The following is a 21,546-nucleotide window of genomic DNA, read 5'->3' as shown; positions in this document are numbered from 1 at the left end:
TCTTGTTTATTTCAGAAGATATATGTCTATAAAAAATCTGCATATTTTCTTCTGCACCTTTGCCCTTGAAGATTAGGCAGATTATTTGTGTGGGAAATTAAGTCTGATCTCAAAATGCCAACTTTTCACTAGTCTGACAATCTAGATCAGTGATGGCAAACCTTTTAGAGTCCGAGTGCCCAAACTGCAATCCAAAACCCACTTATGCATCGTTGGGTGCCGGGTGGGTGTGGCCCATTGGGTGGGCACGGCTGCGGTGGTAACGGCAGACTGGGTGGGACTAAAAAGTTCAATCAATCAATTCCAACTTTGCAAGATCTTTTTTTTCCCACGAGAAGTTGAAATTGACTGATTGATTGAACCTTTTTTTTTTTTTGTACTCGGTGGCGGAGGCCTAAAGCGAAAAGGTTTTATAAAACCCAGCTGAAGGCCTAGGACTGGGACAACGGCACGAGTGCCCACAGAGAGGGCTCTGAGTGCCACCTCTGGCACCTGTGCCATAGGTTCACCACCACTGATCTGGATGTTAAAATTTCTCTCCTATAAATTATGCACATGTTATCCACAGTAGTCTCAATTCTGTAAAGATGTCCAGGTTATTTGGACTTCTGAGTGTCATATTCTTTCAGGAATGTGTATCTTGCAGAAGTACTGGTCCAACTTTATCTGGTATGCAGGGAATCCAAATTTGCACATTGAATGTTGTACTAGCAATTAAGAAAGAAAGGAAAAGAAAGGGGTTTTCTGCATCCATAAAAAGAATGTGTAAAGAAAAAGGCTGGGTTAGAACTTTTCCCCTGATGTCCTAATTTTGTAATTCAAGTTTATTTCTTTAGACATCACATTTTCTACAAATACATTTTGTTGTCACAATCAACTTTAAATGTATGAAAAATACATTTACCCAGAGTTCATTTAAATCATATTTCAATTTAAGTGCCAGCCAAAAATTGCAGATAATTGTGTTGGTAATTTTAAACCCCACAATCCAAAGGGATGCAAATGATCACTACTGCAAATTTATTAATGGTATAGTTTGATTCTCAGTGGAAAAAATATGAACTCTGCATATATGTTATCCTTTAAATTGTTGTATTCCTAAAAAATAACTCAGGGTGACAATAAATTATTACATGAATAAATTCCAAATTAACTCTTTGGCCATTTCTAAAAATGGCCCTATTTAAGATTTAATGAAGCAGATTACAAACGTAGCCATTGGCTACTGATATGGGACAATTGATGGCAGGAGAATTACTGTCCTTACCTGTTAAGGGGGAATTCAGTCATTGCTATGCATATAAATGGTTGCTGACTGCTGACAGTTTTTCAAGTTAAGGTCAGCAGTCTGTACCACAGAAAATTTATCTTATAAAATTGCAGGGCGCTAGGTTTTTCCACTGCTTCTACCAAAACTTTCACCCTTGATTGACTCACAATGGCAGCCAGCAAATCTTACTGGGAAATAATTTCACATTCTATTTCTGCCATGCACAGTCGTTCAGGTTGGACAGAAAAAAAATGATTTGCCTCTAAATGCAAATCATCTTCCATGTCTCCTTTCTCTCACTGTGAAATATTATTCTGCAAACAGGACAGAACTTACAATGTCCTTTCCAGGCTTTGATGAAAATGCAGCTAAACAAAATATTGCAAAATCCAGCAGGTATGAATAGAGTATGAATTATCAACCAGATTAAACTAGATGTAGGAAAGAATAATTGATATCATCTTAATGAATATATGGCATTTCATTCTCTTTAATTCACTTTTCTGATGTTCAGAATTATAATAAATATAAAATTAACATACTTAAATGTATTCTTAAGTATTGACCCATACTATTCATAAAGATTTGAGATGAAAATAATTAGATGACTAATAGATGACATTCTGAAAGCATTTTATTTATTTGTTTGTTTGTTTATTAAGTTTATATGCCACCTATCTACTACTGAGTGACTCTAAAACTTTAGGGAAATTTAGCCATTGCTACTATAGCTGAATATTGATACTTCAACACTTAACACAAAAAAAGGATAGGGACATGAGGATCATTTGAAATTAAAAACAAGCATCNAAAAAAAAGCTAGTATTCTATAGAGCAATATTCTACCGGCTTATACACTTATGGTATAAAGGATCATGATGAGCTTCCTTATGGTATTCATCTCAAGTTTCATACCTTTTCTTAAGAAAAAGAAAAAGAAAATAATAATGTAGGTTAATGATAAGAGTTTAAGTCTAAGTGCTACTGCTGTTAAGATGAATGTCACTTTGCTGTAATAGTGAGAGCAATCAACATAACACTAAGGGATAATGGGCTTGTCTTTGCTAGATAGGATCAAGGAAATATTGGATAGAAATTTGGCTTTCATGGCCTAGGCAGTCTCTTTGAGTTCTAGGATTCTACTTACAATTCTACTTATCACTGGAATAAATTCCCCTAGCCTATGGGAAATTATTAAACTATGCATGAATGTTGCTGTTCTGTATAGAGGTATTTTCTCTGATTTTGGAGATAATGCATAGCCATGTTTTTTGTCCTCCATGTCTCCGTCTAATTTACTTTATATATTAAAGTGTATAATGTATAGTGATGATTTCATATTGACTTTCACATTTCTTAATAAAACATAGAAAGAAACGGATACACTGAGAAACAAATTAGTTGATGAGGAAAATAGGACCAATGTATCCTTACTTTTTGGACTGTAAAAGTACGTATGACATATTCTGCCAATGGTTCTGTTTCAATTAAGGTCACTTTGATATCTCCATAGACTTCTGTGTCATCAGGCCAGTATCTGACACACTTCACCTATGGAGGGGAAAGTCACAAAAGTGAAAATTAATGTATGACATTTAGCTGTAAGGCATTGTTTCCTAGCTCTAGATATGGGCCTAAAATGTACATTCCTGTAGAAGAAATCAGAAGGACACTGCATAGGACCTCTCATGTACATGGTTGTCTGCATCAATTATTAGTAACCCAGAAAAGACCCAAAACAATAAGTATTGATGTAATTTATTTGTTCTGGTATATGTGTTTGACATATGAAACCCATTTGTTTATGGAAACCTTTTTCAGCCTATATTGGCAATACTTTATTTTGAATTAGACTAGTAATGTGTATAATGTATAACATATGTAAACATAATTATATATATATACAGTATGAATAGTGATACATGAACAAATACTATTATGATTGCTGTGGTGTTTGTCAACCAATTTGCAAACAGCCGAATTTGCTATCCTAACAATATTTATCAAGATACAATGATGATCTACAGTACATTAGAGCTGGGAAAATGATAGCATAAAATATTGTTCATTCATTGAATAATTAATTCTAATTTAGTTAAAATTAGGAAAGACAGAAGGAATCCAATCTAAATTTGTCAGATCTGAGTTCTGTACAAAATAAAATTCAAATAATGCAGGGGAAAATAACATCAGGAAAGTTGAGCGAAAGAGAAAAAAGGTGATGGGAAAGAAATGCACAACTAAAATTAGGTAATTGTACAAAATTGTTACTATTATAAGTTCTAGCTATATAAAGACCCTTTTTGTATTGATAGGTTATGTGCCATCAAATCAGTGTCAACTCTTAGTATATATTCACTCTTCTTCAAAATTATCTGGATAGATCCTTCATGATGGATACAATGGTGTATCCATCACTGCAATAATTGAATTCATCCACCTTGATCCTGGTCATTGTCTTCTCTTTCCTTCTACATTTTTCAATGTTATGGACTTACTAAAATATATTATAACCTTTGCATAGTATGTCCAAAATATGGTATTTGAACTTGGCCATTTGTGCCTCAAATGAAAACTCTGAGTTGATTTGTTCTGTGATCCATTTCTTTGTTTTCCTGGCTACCTATGGTATTCTGAGGAATCTTCTCCAACACCATAGTTCATAAAACATCATTATTCTTTTTATCCTTTTTTTTTTCCAAAGTTGAACATAGAGTGTGATAGAGACACCATTACTTGCATGTTTTTGATCTTTATAGGTATAGACGTATTATAGAATATGAATATTTCTTCCACAGCTTTCATTCTTACCCTACCAAGTGCTAGGCTGCAGCATATTTCTTGACTTCTGGTTCCTTGACTCCTGCTCCTGTTAATAATTGAAGTTTTAAAAGCAGAAGGTATCTATCACTTCAATGTCTTCACTGTCAATTCTAAAGCTGGCTGTGGTACTGTTATTAGTTTGGTCTTTATATTTAATCGTAGTCTCCTTTTTTACTGGATTCTATGTCTTTTATTACTAGAACTTGCAGATTATTTGCCTTTTCAGCTATCAGAATAGTATTATCAGCATAGTTTAGTTTTTTGTCCAGTTTTAAAGCGACTTTAATCTTTTTGAAATTAGCCTCCCTTAATATGTGTTCAAAATTGAACTTCAAAAAATTGGGAATATACAGTTTAACGCACTCCTTTGCTGACCATTTATTTTTTACACCATATCTGAGAGCAGGTATTTTATTTGTTCAAATGCTTTAAAATTTGGGAAAACAGAGTAATATAGACTATAAATAATAATTATACTTCAGACTCTCCAGTTCGTTACATTCTGAATTCTTAGCTCAAACATTTATTTAAATACATATTTTGTAGGTTTAGAAATGCAGTTAGATAGCAAATTTATTCAGAAATCCATATTATTGTGACAATACCAAAATGTATTTTAAAATCTGTATATAATTGCCAATTTGAAGTAATTTTGAATATATTGCCAGTTAATGTGTCAGTGTGGTATAGAAGATTTCAAATTGAGCACATGTAAGAATGATAGGAACCACAATATATAACTGATAACTTTGGAAATTAACATCTTACCCTGCCAACTTCCACCAGGTTGGTGACCATGACAACACTTGCTGAATTCTCCTGCCAGATCATCCTCCAAAAATCCTTCACTGTCTCTTGCATTGGCCCTGAAGGCAGAATAAGTAAAACAAAAGAGACCTCCCAAAGATTACTTTAGCAGAAACATTTCAATTTATTTGTCTTTCTGCCAACAGCCCTTCTACTACCAAAAAACAAAATCTCCTGAGTGTTTTCTTAGGTGAGGTCTGAAGAGCGATACAGCTGTTGAATCATACAAGTAACTACGGTAGGATTTAAAGTGGTATGCTAAACTTTCAGTAGTACTGCAAACAGATATAAATACTCATAATTGAAGGTCACTTTGGAGTAACACATGAGACAAATATAGAATACTAATTTATACTGGGACACAGTGCTAGATCTGGGAAGAATACTTACAGAGTATGAATGGCACCTAGAATTATAAATGCACCCTCAATTATAGGGTGAGATGTTAGGTGATAATACTCCTGGGTCACATTTTAATTACAAAATGAATGTGTGATTACAAAATGAATGTGTGATTTTTAACAGAAATCTTTTCATTCCCTTTGACAATTTGGTGCTAGGTGCTGGTTTTCATATTTCTGATTGTGCTTTTCATTTCCTTTTTTAAAAAAAATATTGAAAACATGTGAAAAAATGTCATTTTGAAAAACATATTAAAATTAAAGGATGGAACACAAGTTTAATTAATTACAAAGGAATCTTATGACTCCTATGAAACCAAGGGCAACATATGTGAAATTTCAATTAGTATGCATAAAAAAACCCCAGTTATATATTAAGTTGGCCTAAATACATATGTCAAAACAGAATTAAACTCTTATTTTTAACTTAAGAAACATATTCTAAGAAAATACAACCAAAAAGAAAAATGTAAATGCAAGAATTCATACTGTTATTAAAGAAATCATAATTAATTTGAAAAATCATGTTCAAATGACAAGGATGAATAACAAACTAAATACATCACCTACAATTATTTATCTTCCAAATTAATTGCACTACCAGCTTTCAGGCATCTTTATATCACTTATTTATTATTTTTATAAAACCTTCAGATCAAATCCATTTGGACCACGCTCTGATTCTATGGTACTTACCTTGAGTTGCAATGTAATGGTGAGGCCGATGGTATCCCTAAAAAGAAAACAAGGAAGGGAAACCCATGAATTTCAATTTCAGGTACAATTCAGATATGCATTTGACAGGTTAGAAGTTTGCTTAAAATCACAAAAATCAATGTTATCTTTGAAGCATTTGTAGTAGGAAAAGAGATATGAAAATTGCATTGCCTCCATATCCTCAGGACAGAGGCAGAAAATTCTCATTCATTCAATTATTAGAATTAGAGTGTGAATTAGAGGGTAGTGATGGAGACTTAATATCTGGATGCTTGAGACAGACAAAGAGACAGGTAAAGTCTCCAGACTGTATCTTACAGGTCAGCTGGAAAACAAATGAGGCTTTCTCAAGGTGACTCCTGCAGACCTCTAAAGATCATATCTGAGCTGGGCTATAGAAAGATTCCCAAAGATGTTAGTTATATAATACTACTGAGTGAAAAGAAAACATAGTATCATTCATATTCACATGAATTATTTATGATAGGAACTGCCTCAGATTTCCTTATAGCTCTAAAAATTCTGAAACCATTTATGCATCAATAAAAAAGGAGATTTATGACTAGGGATAAAAACTAGACTTTACTTTCATACTGTCTGCCTAGACCAGGGGTTCCCAACCAGGGGTGCTCACACCCCCTGGGGGCATGAGACAATATTTCAGGGGGTGCAAAAACTTGGGTTTTCAAAATTATAGTGTATATGCATAATTCATTGCCGTTGTTTCAAACTTTTGTAAGGGGTGCGGGAATATATCAGAAGCGTTCTAGGGGTGCGGGGTATAAAAAAGGTTGGGAGCCGCTGGCCTAAACCATATTCACTTTAGGATTTAGCTTATCTTTTGTGTTAACAAAACAAACATGGAGACATTTGTGTTCTCTCATCTGTGGCACACACATCTGTTTATTGTCAAAGCATAATAAGTCATTAGCTTGTATGTGGGGTTTGTTTTTAAGGAAATCATGTAGAATATACATTTTTACATGTTTTCCCTTTTCTTAATTGGAGGATCTTTTTAAAACACTGTGATCTAAGTGACAATTATAAAGACTTACACGAGAAAAGAGTATGTTTAGTTGTTTGCTAGAAGTTATACACTTAATTTGCTTCAAAATTCAGTTTTTTATTAGTCAGATGAATATATTTAATTTGTTAACTGCATCCTTCTTTCTGTTCTTTAATTTCACAAAATCTCTTCAGGATGCTTTATATATAGATTTACAATAAAATCTTTGCATTTCAAGTTCCTCATCTTTTTGCAACAGTCATCACATTGATCAACATGGTTACACTTCTAATTTTCTAGCAACATGGGGCGGTTGGGATCATGAGAACAAGAAAAATGTATTATTTTGCCAAAATTCAAAGAAGGCTATTTAGACATTGGCCTTTGAAGGCTTTTCATTCCTTTGTATGTTACCTAGCAGTAAATACCACTGATCTCTAACAATCTTCTTTAACGTTAAACTAACAAAAAAATTCTAAGATTGTGGAAGGTGATTGCTAGTTAGAATAGACAGTATTAAACAAATAATGAACATTACTTAGGTAAGTTGAGCAAATAATCTGACAGAGTAAGACACTTTCCTATACTCATAAAACTATATAAAACATATATTCAGTCCCATTCAATCCACATCCCATTCAAAGATAGTCAAAAACTGACAAAATTGCAAGCACAACATGAGCCATTCTTATTCAATTAGCCCATTGATTAATGAGTCATTAATTTGTGTTGGCTTTGGGATGCAAATTTTGATCCAAACATTGTAAGTTCTTCCTCTATTTGTTGTTGGTTTTTGTTTGTTTGTTTTACTAAATTCTATTTAAAGAAAAATGCCTGATTCTTAAAAACCTGGACTCTATCCTGTGACATTGGTCTGATTTAGTAATCTTCATCCCCTTATTTAGCAAAGGTCTCACTTAAACCTGCAAAGTACCAGGTAATTGGATCTAGCTCCATTTTAATTTGCCATGATGGGAAATTTAGTGGAATAAATGTTCATAAAAGTTACTGGCTAGAGTATTGCTACTGTCTTCTACCACAAAATAGTTATTTAAACCTAATGTAGCCCACTAAATAAGGATCACATCAGAAGACAATTTGCTTAGCGATTCTTCAGACACTTCCTTGTACAAAAACATTTTCTTACAACACTTACATCAATATAATTTGCATTAATGTAATCTGAATGAGGATCTCCATCTAGTAATTGCAGTCTCACCCTGGAGTGATCATCTGTAAATAATTAGCAGAAAGTGTTAATATTAAATAAATGAACATTTAACCAAAACAAATAGGAATGCACTATAAAAATGGAGAAAACTAGGAAGATGTTTTCATGTTTATGTTTCCATTTAAATGTACATTACATTGGTCCCAAATACCATGGCTAATCTATCCAGCAATATGTTTATTGTGTACTTTACTTTAAATTACTGATTTGTTAAAGCCCTGCTTGAGCTTAATATAGTCTGAACCTGACATAGTTTTTGTACTATGGTATTTGTTGGACCATCGTTTGAATCATTGCACAAGATAATATAAACCACACAAACCATACAGATGCCAGAACATTGTCATTTTTAAAGAATAAGATGATGAGAGAGGCTTAGGTTTTCAGTGATATTTGGAGATTTGACTTTGGTTTTATGTTTCTGTTGTTAATTATCAAGGTAGGCATACATACAATCTAAATAGAATGATGATGCCTTCAGTATCTGTTTATATTAAAATTCACTGAAAGATGGAATCAGCCAGGAATCAACATACAGGTTTTAGTTTGACCTTTAGTCTTTGTTTAAAGACATGGCTTATAAGGAACCAGGAAAATAGACTAATCAGAGGAGGAGATCCAGCCAATTTATGCTATTAGTTTTAAGTGCCATCTGCTCTTGCACAGAGCTCAGCCTTTTTGTTTTAATGTACATTTTCTGACAATACAATACTTAGGTATACAGAACATGAGTCAATTGCAACTGAATATGGGAAGGATTTTACAATGCCAATTTTAAGGCATATCTATTATAGTAAAAAAAAACTTTCTTGCCATCAATTCTATACCATAATGTTCTGTAATAGTTATCCTTCTTAATATTCAGTTTTCTAATTAAGATTCTAAGAACTGTAAGAGTTATGAGATTTTGGTTTCTATTTGAGTTTGCTTTAGTCACAAAAGTGAGAAGAAAATAATCCTTTGTTTATAAAGCAAGCCTGTAAAATACTAACTATCAGGAGGCACGGAGGTGCAGTGGTTAGAATGCAATATTGTAGGCTAACTCTGCCCATTGTCAGGTGTTTGATCCTGACCAGCTCAAAGTTGACTCAGGCTTGATTTCCACCCTTCCGAGATCAATAAAATGAGGACCCAGATTGTTGGGGACAATATGCTGACATTGTCAACTACTCAGAGAGGGCTGTAAAGCACTGTGGAGTAGTGTATAAGTCTAAATGCTATTTCTATTGCTATTATTGCAAGCATTTGAGGAGACAGCAAAATTCAGAAATATGTTGACAAGCTGAGCGGAAACCAGTAAGTTTAAGTTTAACAGGGAAAAATGCAAACACAAACGTTTGGGTAGGAAAAAGCTAAGACATGACTGTAGGATGATGGGAGCAGACTGGGGAGTAGTGCCTGCGTAAATGATCTAGATATTATGTTTGAGTTGAGCATGAAGCCACTGAGTGATGCAGCTACAAAACAGCAAATCTTAGCTGTATTAATAGAAATAGAGTGACAAGATTGTCTCTATTCTGCAGACAGCACCCAGAATATTGTATCTAGTTCTGGGCATTGTGATAGAAAAAACACTGAGGAACTATAGCATGACCATAAAAGTGTAACCAAGATGATAGGAAACCAACAAGGATAATAGTTGGAGATACTATATTAGTTACAGTACTCTTAACTTGGAGAAGACAAAACTATGATAGTTATTTTCAATTATCTAAAGGATTGTTTGAAGATGCAGAGGAATTGTTCAGAACTGTTCCAAAAGATTAACAGTAAATCAGTTTATATTACAAGAAATACAATTTTTTACCAGCTGGTAAAAATTAATGTTCAATATTTCTGCATAAATATGACCTAAAACATTATCTGTAGGTAGTGTTGGATCATTTTCCTCAATAAATAAATGAACAAGTGCAAGGTTTTATACTCATTTAATTGAGTTCTCTGTATCTAGTTTTAGGACTTGTGTAGAGAACAGATCATATTTTAGGTCATATCTATGCAGAAATATTGAAAATACAAAAGGGTTGGCAAACTTTTAAGCCCCACTATATGTTTCAGTCTTGCATAATTCAGAGCAGTGATTATTCAACAGGAGAGAGACTGCTGAAGAGAAGGCCACCTCTTTGTTATTATCACACCAAAACTGCATGCCTTGACATAGGCAACATTGATATATGTAACAGGAATGACTACGTTCATGTGCATTTTGTGTATCAGTTGCAGCATCCCACAATCACACGATCATAAATGATTTGTGTGTGTGTGTGTTTGGCAAAAAATGGCAAAAATGCCTATTGGGTAAAATGGGTTTGCACTTACAACTATGTGGTTTGCTTAACTACTGCCATTGTAAAATTGAGTCCGGTAATATGATGCTCTGATTTATGACACCAATGACAATCAAAATTCTGGTCTCGACTGAGGTTTTAAGTTGGGGACTACCTATATTTCTTTGTCATGCTAATTATTAATAATATTATTTTTTTGTAAATTAATTCTGTGTCTTAATTTAAGAGACATTATAACTGATTACTATGAAAATAGATTACTCTGTGTGAACTAAATGTGTGGTTTTATTGAGATTATAGAAGTTTTCTATAAACTGCTTTGAGCATAATATATTTATAGAAAATGTCACAGTTAACTTTATTACATTCAAATAAACCATGCAGAAACAAGCATCCATTTATAGTGATGTAAATTGACAAAATAACCTTCAAACCTCCAAATACCAACTGTTTCATAACTAGAAGAAGTTAAGGCAGCTATTTTCTGACTATCAAGTGAGGGCCACATCTTTTTCATCACTGTGCTTACAAACTTCATAGACATCTATGCCTATAAGTCACTATGCACACAACATACATGTCTCTGGATTCGGATCAGTTTGCAACATATGAGAGACACTCTTGTAAGGAAGTGCTATGAACTAGGAAATAATGTGAAATTATTAAATAATAGTTATAATTTCAATCTTAATTTCTTGTAAAGGATTGAAATGTAATGGACTGATTTTCAACTACATACAAAATAAAACACACACAATATAGTTGTCCAGATTACATGGGAATGGGCATCTATAATTAATTTAAATAAGTGAATGAATAAAATAATAATAAATCAAAGCATAGCAAAAAAATTCCATACCAAAAAATATATATCACTCCGGGTTATCAGATTTGATAATGTGATAGTTCACTTTTGATTCAGTATTGCAGTGAACATAGCCCCATACTTTCCATTATATTTATTTTCTGAATTTAATAAGATATTCAATACCTTCCCCCATCCATGCCAAAAATTACGAGTGTCTTACAAATAGTTCAAAAAAAAAATACAATAAAGCAATGAAATAAATATTACAATATAATCCTCTTAGCAGTAAGAGGTATCTTTCATTATCCCATGGGTGAACACTGTTATGTAACCTGCATTGGCGGCCAGTCATTTTCTGGGTACAATTCAAGGTGCTAGTTATCAATTATAAAACCTCACCTAATATATTCAAACAGAATAAATGTGGTCCTGATCCTCTCTATTAAATCTTGTCATCTTGCAGGACCAAAGAAATGTTCTATCTAGGCCCATCCCACTTCTGGAACAGCATTAGTAGCGTCCACACTCTGAAACAGTTCTGGAAGGCCTGCAAACTCCAGGGACTGGAGTTAATGTGGTTATGCGGCTCTTTTTGTTGTATTTTTATACTTACTGTTATGGTATACGATATTATTGTGGATGTTTTAGCTTGGTCTGTCTGTTTCCTTTAATGTTTTAAATTTTTAATATATATTTTTGTTAAAAGATTTTTAAAAAGATATAAAAACTAATACAAGCTAATATAAAGTAAGAAAAGGGAAAATAAGGAGAAATCAAAGAGGTACAAAGAAGGGAAAAAAAATGAAAGAAGGAAAAAAGTTCTGTAAAGCTTCCAATTTTCTGTGCAGCAATTATTGCTACAATTATAACTTATATGATGGTTACAACATACTTCTCTTCTTTCTATAATCTATTCAGTTTAATGATCAAAACATAAATCATAAGCTCATTTTTTTTCTGTTTCATGCAAAACATTTAAAAGGAGTTTCCAGTCAGTAATACATATAATACAGTCTTTTCTCTGATCAAAAAACTCAAGTTTCATCATTTCATCAGCCATTCGTCCATTGTTGGTAATGCTGAATCTTTTCATCTTTGGGCATCCCATAATCGTATTGCAGTTGTCATGTACAAAAACAAAGTTCCATGACTTTTTTCCAATTTTTGTCCACCATTTCCAAAAGAAAAATCACTGCTTTCAATTGTACATTCATCTTTTTAGGTCCTCTGAATTAGTGCATGTTCTTGAATTTAGAATTTTCTAGCTTTATTACACATCCACCAAAGGTGATAAAAAGTCCCTTCTTGTTGTTCATAATTCCAGCATAAATTTGAAGTGCTTTTTTTATACATTCTAGATAATTTCTCTGGTGACAAATACTAATAGTACAGCATTTGATAAAAATTCTCTTTAATATTATAACACAATGTAAATTTCAATCCTTTCAACCACATATTTCCCCTTGGTACATCTGTATAAGCAAAATATTGAGCTCACTTTATCATGCAGTTTTACTTGTTCTTCAGTTTCCAATTTCAATAAAAGTTTGTACATTTTAGCAATTACATGTTTATCATTTGTACACAGTTCCATTTCAAACTCAGTCTTAAAATGTTCAAAACCATGAATTATTTTGTCTACTTTAAATCTTTCTAATAATTGTAAATAAGAAAAACATGTACAATTATATTATCCTACCCCCCTGTTCTTTTCTTGATTTTATTTTACATTTTTCTTGACAATATTCTCGCATCTAATAATAAATTAGTTATTTGTATTTGCTTATTATTTCTCTATAATATAATCCTTGTTCTGAGAACTGCAGAAGTGTTTTCAGGCATAACCTGGGTTGTTCTATTCCATATTATCGATATGGCATATCTAACATAAGGTGCTTAAAGTTCATGTTGATCTTTATTGTATCATAAATATCCATGCACCCAAATCTCAGATTTTGTCCTTCTAAGTCCAAAATCCTTCTATTTCTCAACAACATCCAAACCAAAAAGCAAGCTGTAAAATACAATTTCAAATTAGGTAACTCCAGGCACTCTCTTTCCTTTGCATCTTGTAGCACCTTATATTCATTCATATATCATTCTGCTTCTGGTGCATCAGTTTCAATAAAAGTATTGTCTGAAACAAAAGCATCATTCTAAATAAAACATTCATTTTTATCACAAAATTTTCCCCCAACAATGATAGTTGTAATTTGCAACATATTAATATATTCCATTTAAACTTAATTCCATATCGCAACATAATTATTTTGAAATTAACATGTGGTTCATATTTATCATAATGATTCCCAAATATTTTGCCTTGGTCTTAGTCTTAAAACATGTTTTATTTACCACTTCTGTTCCATTTTTTTCTCTTTGTTAATGTTAAAATCTAATGTTCCACATTCTTTAATTTGTCCATTAATATTTCAAATCCCTTTAAAGCACGGGTGTCAAACTCACAACGTCGCATGACATGTTGTGATGTATCACAACTTTTCCCCCATTGCTGGAGTGGGCGCGGTTTTGGCATGATACATCCAGCCAGTGCGCTGGCAGTTTGACACCCCTGCTTTAAAGCATTTCCCAGAATCAACACCAAGTCATTTGCAAAAACCCTTAACTTCTAAGTTCCTTTTTTTTAAAAAAAAAAATTACTCCTACATTTATCTCATCTTGTCTTACATCTCTATTCAATATTCCCAGAAGTAAAATAAACAAAAGAAGGGGCAGTGAGCACCCCGGCCTTGTTCCTTTTGTATCTCACAGGGTTTTGTTAAATCCCCATTAACAATTACTTATAGTTTCTTTGAAATACAAATTAACTTTATCCATTTTATTAAAGTCACTCCAAAATTCATAACTTCTAAAACTTTAAACAAAAAAGCCCAGTTCAAACTAAAGGCCTTTTCTGCATCTAAGAAAATCAATATGGCTTGTTTTTTTTTTTATTATGTTGCTCCAACTATCCCAAAATATCTAATATATTTCTGACATTGTCCTTTAACTGTCTTTTAGGTAAACCTCCACAAGATTATTGTCTGTCTATTAGCCAGAAACATTATAAATAACTTGTATGTCCCTCTTTAGGTATTAATGCTGTATTGGCCTCTTCCCAGGGTTCTGGCAGCTTTCCTCTTATAGGATAGAGTTCACTGTGGATTGTAAAGGTTGTAAAAAATCATCCTCAAAACTTTTATAATTAGAACCTACTAATCCATCTGGTCCAACTCTTCCTAATTTATATATTTTTATAGCTTCAGAAATTTCTTCTATTATTCATAATCTATCCTCAGTAAATTCTGTTGCTTTAGATATTCATATATTTTCTCTAGAGGGATGTCATTTCTTTTATACAAATTATAATAATATTGATGAGATGCTTTTTGCATGGCCACATTGCCATTAACACCATATCTCTCTATTGTAGTTTCAATATAATTTTCTTTTCTTTTTCTTTTTTGTAATTTATATGCTACCCTCTTCTCAGGTTTATTTGCAAGCTCAACTTTTTTTTTGCTTCACATAATTTATTTTTATATCCATTTCTCTTACTGTTAACACACATAATTGCCACTGAAGATGTTTAATTTGTTAAGAGGCATTATCTTCTCTGGAGACTCCTTTAGTTCTTTTTTTCCCCTCTTTACTTCATTCAAACTAGTAGTCATGTTTTTAATGTGCACTTGGAATTTGTACCTAGATTCTATTGGAGTGGGCAGCCATAAATAATAATAGTAAAATAGACAAAGTAATAAAAAATGAAAATGCTAGTGCTCTGGGATTTGAGAATTTAAGCAGACAAACACCTGCCACATAAAGACTTAGCAATTATTGGTAAGAAAACAAAAGGTGTGGACATGACAGTACCTGGAGACAGCAGAATAGAAGCCAAAAACTGGAGAAAATCACAAGATACAAAGATTTGCAATTCCAAAATATTTGGAGCACCATTTGAATACCATCAGCATTGACAAAATCACTACAAGTCAATTGCAAAATACAGCTTTGCTAGTTGCAATTTACATCCTGTGACCATACATTTAATACCATTAAACAACAACATCTGCCTACTCTAGATCCTTGAGAAGACTTGATAAGTGGATAAAAATACCAAATCCAGTCTAAACATGTGGCTGACTGTCACCAAGCACAACAAAATATTTTTTTCTAATCATACTGAAGAAAATCATTCACAATCACCTCTTACAAGGTGGGCAGCGATTATACTTTCAGTCCCCCAAAATGATTCTCAGGACAGACTGGTGTTAATGGCCTTCTTTCACAACAGCTTTAGTACTAACTTGTCTTTGGCTGGAGGATTGTTTCAAACAAAGCCCTCCACTTTATGTCACTTCTGACACATTTTTTTTTAAAAAAATATTCCTACTATTTCTAAGAAACCCCATTAATTGCTTTCTTAATTCAAATCAACAATTCTTCCAGGAGAAAAAGTCATTATCTTGTTATCCATGACTTTACATTCATAAGCTCATATGTCTATTTTGTCATTTATTTTAGCAGTGGTTAAGCTTCTCCTTTTCTTGAACAATGATTCAACTTTGTAAACATTTTCCTAAAGGTTAACATCCTTTTAATCAGTTTGATATTGCTTTGTTGGCACTTTCTTAGTTACCTACCTTGTGCTCAATGTTCTATGCCTCATTAACATACTTAATAAATAAATTATCATTCCTCCTTTGTGCTGTTAAACAACTTTGCTTATACATCCTGGATTCAATCTATTTTAATTTAATTTATGTGAACTAGAAGCTGCATTGTGGTTTAAGTCAGACAGCTAGGTTGCATTTGTATCCTAAAACACATTACATGAGCCTTAAAGCATTTTTAAAGCATTCTCATTTGTGCAGCTATCACATTTTGAACTGAAGTGGAAAAGGTGTTTGCAAATGTTATTATCTGTGGCAATGGCCCTCAACCTTTTGGGCACAAGGGACTGATTTCATGGAGAGAGGTTTTTCTGTGGATCAGACGAGGCATGGTTTCGCATGCGGCCTGCATTCTATGGATGGGGCTTTGCTTGTCTGTGTGAACCAGTTTCTATCATGCTGTGGCCCAGTGCGGGTCCATGGACCGGGAGTTGGGAACCCCTGATCTGAGGCATCTATTTGCAGTTTTTTGGTTCACCTAGAAGCCACACAGTTCCAGAAATATACATATCAAGCTCATTGTACGCTAACATTACATGAAACTCCAGTAAAAAAAAGTGTGTCTTTTTAGCGATGTATCAATAACAGAATAACAGAGTTGAAAGTGTTAGGGTTAGGGAAACCTTGGAGGTCTTCTAGTACAATCCCCTGCTCAGGCAGGAAGCCCTATACCACTTCAGACAATGGTTGTCCAATCTCTTCTTAAAAACTTCCAGTGTTGGAGTGCTCACAACTTCTGGAGACAAGTTATTCCACTGATTAATTATGACAGAATTTTTTTCCTTAGTTTCCAGGTTTCTCCTCTCCTTGATTAGTTTCTATCTGTTGCTTCTTATCCTGCCTTCAGATGCTTTGGAGAATAGCTTGATCCCTTCTTTTTTGGGGCACCCCCTGAGATATTGGAACACTGTTATCATGTCTCCTTCTTTTTATTAAACTAGACATACCCAATTCCAGCAGCCATTCTTTATATGTTTTATATGCTTTAGCCTCCAGTCCCCTTGCTACCCCATCAATAGGTGTAGCAAGTATCCAAATCCTCTCCAAAGCTTTTTCATTTTGAATTAAAGTAATTGTGCATGTTGTTATATTATGATATATTTTATGCTATTATTTAACATTATATTATTATACCTTACATTATACATTACAAACTTATTGAATATAAAATATTTACAGTTCAATCTTATACATGTTCTACTGTTATCTGAATTCTGATTTTTTTTAATGCAGGTGGATGGGGTAATGCTTTCTAAATATATCATAGGGTGGGTGAATTAATGTTTTAGAACAAGTACATGAACGATATTTCTTTGATTTATTTTCTAAAGTGCCAACTAAAATTAGTCAATTGTCCCAAATCACAACTTAACAACACAGAGCAATTGTGAAAATCTAGCTGCCATGCTACTGGTCATATTGCAACACAAATATTGGTTTCACTCTGCAATCCAAAGTAATGCCAACAAATACCTAGAAGTCTCTCAAATGTAGTAGCCCTGCTCTTTTCAACTCCAGGGACAATTTTTAGTGAGATCGATTTTATGCACTGAGATTGATAGGGAAGTCCTGTTTATGATTCCTTCTCTGGATATGGGCCAGTGAATTGAGCCCAGTGGGCCTTATTGCTGATAGCAGCCAATCTGTAGAATTTGCTTACCTGCAAGTGACACCAAACCTTATACATTTATAAATGAATCTTGTACATAAATATTCACTGTTTATCTTTTATCTATGATCTGAATCACATCAGAGGTTCATCACTCTTTAATCTCTCTCAGCCTGCACTACTGAAACAGGTAGAAAAAGTTTCCTGACCCAAGTTCTATATGTTGAGTAGAACATGTAGAGATAACACTATGTCCCAAATAACAAAATTCATCAATAGCTCTGCCTGCATTTTGCCCTGAAGAAAATAGGTTCCTGGCCAACAAAAAGCCATATACTCAGCTAGGAAAAGAGCTTGATGTCATGAAACTGATGTTCCCCTACCTCTTTTCCCAGATCTCTTAAATTGAAGGAAAATGCCAACCCCTCACCCCAAAAAGTAGATTTTAGTCACTTGACTTCACTGAGACCAATGTATATCTGTACAAAGATCAATAAATCAATAAAGAAATGGGGGAAGGGAGAACACTAACACAGAAGCTGTTATTAAGCTGAAATGTTCCAAACTAGGAAGACTAGGAAGTTATTCTTTGTTACAGTTATGCTCTTATACATATAAGATGCTTACAGATACACACAGGAAGTTCAGTTCAGTTTGAATTTGCACCTACAGGAGATGATGTTGCCATATCTATTCTTATTGCGGTTTTCATCTTCTTTGGCGGTGTCCCAAGATGCTGTCTGCCCTTCAGGTAGAGCCTAGAAATTAAAGAATGGAATATTTATAAAGTAGGGAAGACCTTCAGGATTATTTTAACACAATGAAGTAAAGGGCAGGAAAGAGGCAACATATAATTTAGCACTCTGCCAAGACAACTGCTTTCTCAGGAAAACAATAATGAACAATAATGAAGAGACCATTAGTATCCTATGGCTTATGTAACTTATAAATGTCTATACTAATGTAATTGGAACAAAAACAATTGGAAGGATTTTTCTTCTACATATGTATTATTTTTACTGATAAAAGGGAGTCTGGGAAGGTATTGTTATTGTTGTCATTATGATGCCATCTCTAAAACAGAGGTGAGGGTTATCTTTCACATGTCCATATGAAATATCAGCATACATATATGGCGTTTAAACTGAGGCCAGAAGCTGTACTATATATTAAAGAATAAAAGCACTTGGTAGTATAAGAGTTTCCACACAATTTCCCATTATAACAAATACATGTGGAGTGCATACAAACATTCACACACCAAATATATGTATGGATCAACTTAAATCTCTTTTACAAGCTTTCATGTACTGTAGTATTCTATTCTGTCAGGTATGGGGCTATTCATAAAGCAACCTGGGATAATTTACATACATTGACAGGCTCAGATAACTTAGAACAAGAATTGACATTGGGAATGGCAACAGAATGAATGGAGAAGAAGCTATAATAAACTCTTCACATCAGTGACAACATTCTCTCCAAGTTCTTTTTTCTGTGATAAAATCCCCCAAAAGCATATTTTCAGCATAGTCTGGAATACTAAATACATAATGGCTTTAGAGTTGGTAATAGCTTAATTCACAGACAAGAAATGTAACCTATAATCATGAATGATACCCCAAAAATGTTATGTGAAACCCATAATTACAAAATTCATTATTTACTAGAATAGCATAGGATAGCGTAGCGGAGAGTAGAGTAGAGTAGAGTAGAATAGAATAGAAGTTGGAAGGGACCTTGGAAGTCTTCTAGTCCAGTCCCTCACTCAAGCAGGAGAACCTACTGTATACCATCTCAGACAAGTGACTATCCAGTCTCTTCTTAAAAATCTCCAGTGATGGAGCACCCACTATTACTAACTAATATATCATCCATAGACACCCAGACTCAATAACACTAGCTTCTTTGGTTGTGATGTTGTGGGTTATTGTAATATATCAGATATTATAGTAAAGGTGTGACATTATAATTAAACAAAAATGACAAAGTTTGTCAGACTGTAGTTTATAAAATTTCTGGAAAGCAGTAATTCCAGGTGCACTATGGATGGTTTCTTGGCAAAATGGATAATAAATGAGAGCTAACTCAATCACTATGTCTACGAAATAATGTTTCAGCAAATGGGAAGATCTTTGATCACATCTCATTTTGTTGTACAAAGAAAGTGCTACCTAATAGCAGCTAATGTTCTGAGTGGGGAAAAATATAGGAAAAAAGTAATTGAAATAAGGTATTTTTCTTCATCAAAGACAAGATATACATTTGTATCTTGTTTCAATAAATTGATAGTAATTTAGTTGCATCATGTTCTGCAACAAACAAAGAAAAAAACAAAACAAAAACCCCAATTTGTCATATTATTCAAAGACACAGGATTGGTAAATCTGAAATCTCCAAAATAATATTATAGTATATTCACAGCTTCGAATAAATATCTTTTCATTTTAAAAGAAGTGAATTTAATCTGTTCATAGTACATACTGGAAAAAGCTGATAACTCTTTCTGATTTTATAACCAAATTTATAATTTTGATACAGGAAACTACTTGCCACTTTATTTTTTAGAAGCTAATGCACTAATCTTATCACATTTTTCATTAGGCATTCTTTGGGGGCAATATTGTAGACATAGTATATAATGATTTAAACAAGGCATTTGACATTCTCATTAGTAAGTTAATTGTAGCTTGCATGAGATGACAATTATGTAGATATGTAAATAGCTTGAAAATTGGTGTTAGTTTTTCCTCATCAAACTGAGTCATTGTTATGAGATGGGTAACCATATAAATAATTTTATATATACATATACAAATACATATACATATAGTAAAACAATAAATAGCATTGATCACCAAGAGAATATTAAAAGCATCTAAAAGCATTTAATAAAATACAAGTTAACTGAGCTTTCGTCGGGCACTCCCGACATTATCAGGGTTCAAAGAAGGCGGTTTGTGGGAGGAAACTTATATGCAGCCTCTAAGTGCCTGCATCCGGCTGCGTGAATGCGTAACCGGGCCCAGCTGCCTGTGTTCCTGCACTCCAAATACTTGGAGTTCGAAATGGCTATTCCAGTTCTCCCTTAATTCTTTGTTAGCAATCCAAATTTTGAAAAACACATATGATGTCGCAGTTGCGACTGCTGCCTGTGGATGGCTCTAGTTTGAGCTGATACAGGCAAAATATTCCTTTCTCCCATATTTGGGCCGACAGGGTGCACCAAACTCAAGATAATTCTTCTCCCCTGTCTCACAGCTGACAAAGTGAGAAAGAGCCTGTGGCATAGAGGTTAATACATCTGCTTAACATGCAGACAGCCCAGGTTCGAATCTCAGAAGGGTATGTCTGGTTGAAAAGAACTAAAAAGTTCGAAATGGCTATTCCAGTTCTCCCTTAATTCTTTGGCCTCCCCCATCAAAGAAGAGATCAAGCAAAGAATCATCCCCAGAGAAAAATCATCCAGATGCCCTAAGCTCTATGGTCTCCCCAAAATACACAAAGAAGGAACCCCACTTAGACCCATAGTCAGCTCCATAGGCTCACCTCTACAAAACCTAGCCAAATTTCTCACCAAACAACTACAACCCTATGCAGAATCCATCTCTTCACATGTAAAAAATTCATTCCAGTTCATAGAGATCATAAAGAAACAAAGCTTACAGCCCAGTGACCTTCTCGTGAGCTTTGATGTCATATCCCTCTTCACCCGTGCCAATCAAAGAAGCCTTGACAGCTATCCAAAACAAATATAATCCCCCCAAGCATATCCTGGATCTAACCAACCATTGCCTATCCAACACATACTTCATCTACAACGGACAAAAATACAAACAAATAGAAGGAGCTCCCATGGGATCACCCCTCTCACCTGTCATTGCAAACCTCTATATGGAATACTTTGAAACCC

General features: G+C 33.7%; 1 protein-coding gene across 1 annotated transcript in view; it reads right to left on the bottom strand.

Annotated features, from left to right (window-relative positions):
• Nucleotides 1-21,546, bottom strand: part of LOC107292458 (receptor-type tyrosine-protein phosphatase T-like) — a gene marked incomplete at its 5' end in the record, with an annotated part of 181,919 nt that overhangs the window by 26,912 nt on the left and 133,461 nt on the right. The window contains 5 exon segments of the mRNA XM_015821547.1: nt 2,657-2,821; nt 4,862-4,959; nt 5,998-6,034; nt 8,181-8,257; nt 18,304-18,391. Coding sequence (XP_015677033.1) covers nt 2,657-2,821; nt 4,862-4,959; nt 5,998-6,034; nt 8,181-8,257; nt 18,304-18,391 — 465 coding nt within the window.

The sequence above is a fragment of the Protobothrops mucrosquamatus genome, unplaced genomic scaffold (assembly GCF_001527695.2).
Source record: "Protobothrops mucrosquamatus isolate PMUCROS unplaced genomic scaffold, P.Mucros_1.0 scaffold1345, whole genome shotgun sequence".
NCBI classification, from domain to species: domain Eukaryota; kingdom Metazoa; phylum Chordata; class Lepidosauria; order Squamata; family Viperidae; genus Protobothrops; species Protobothrops mucrosquamatus.
This window is presented reverse-complemented; position numbering and strand designations above follow the sequence as displayed.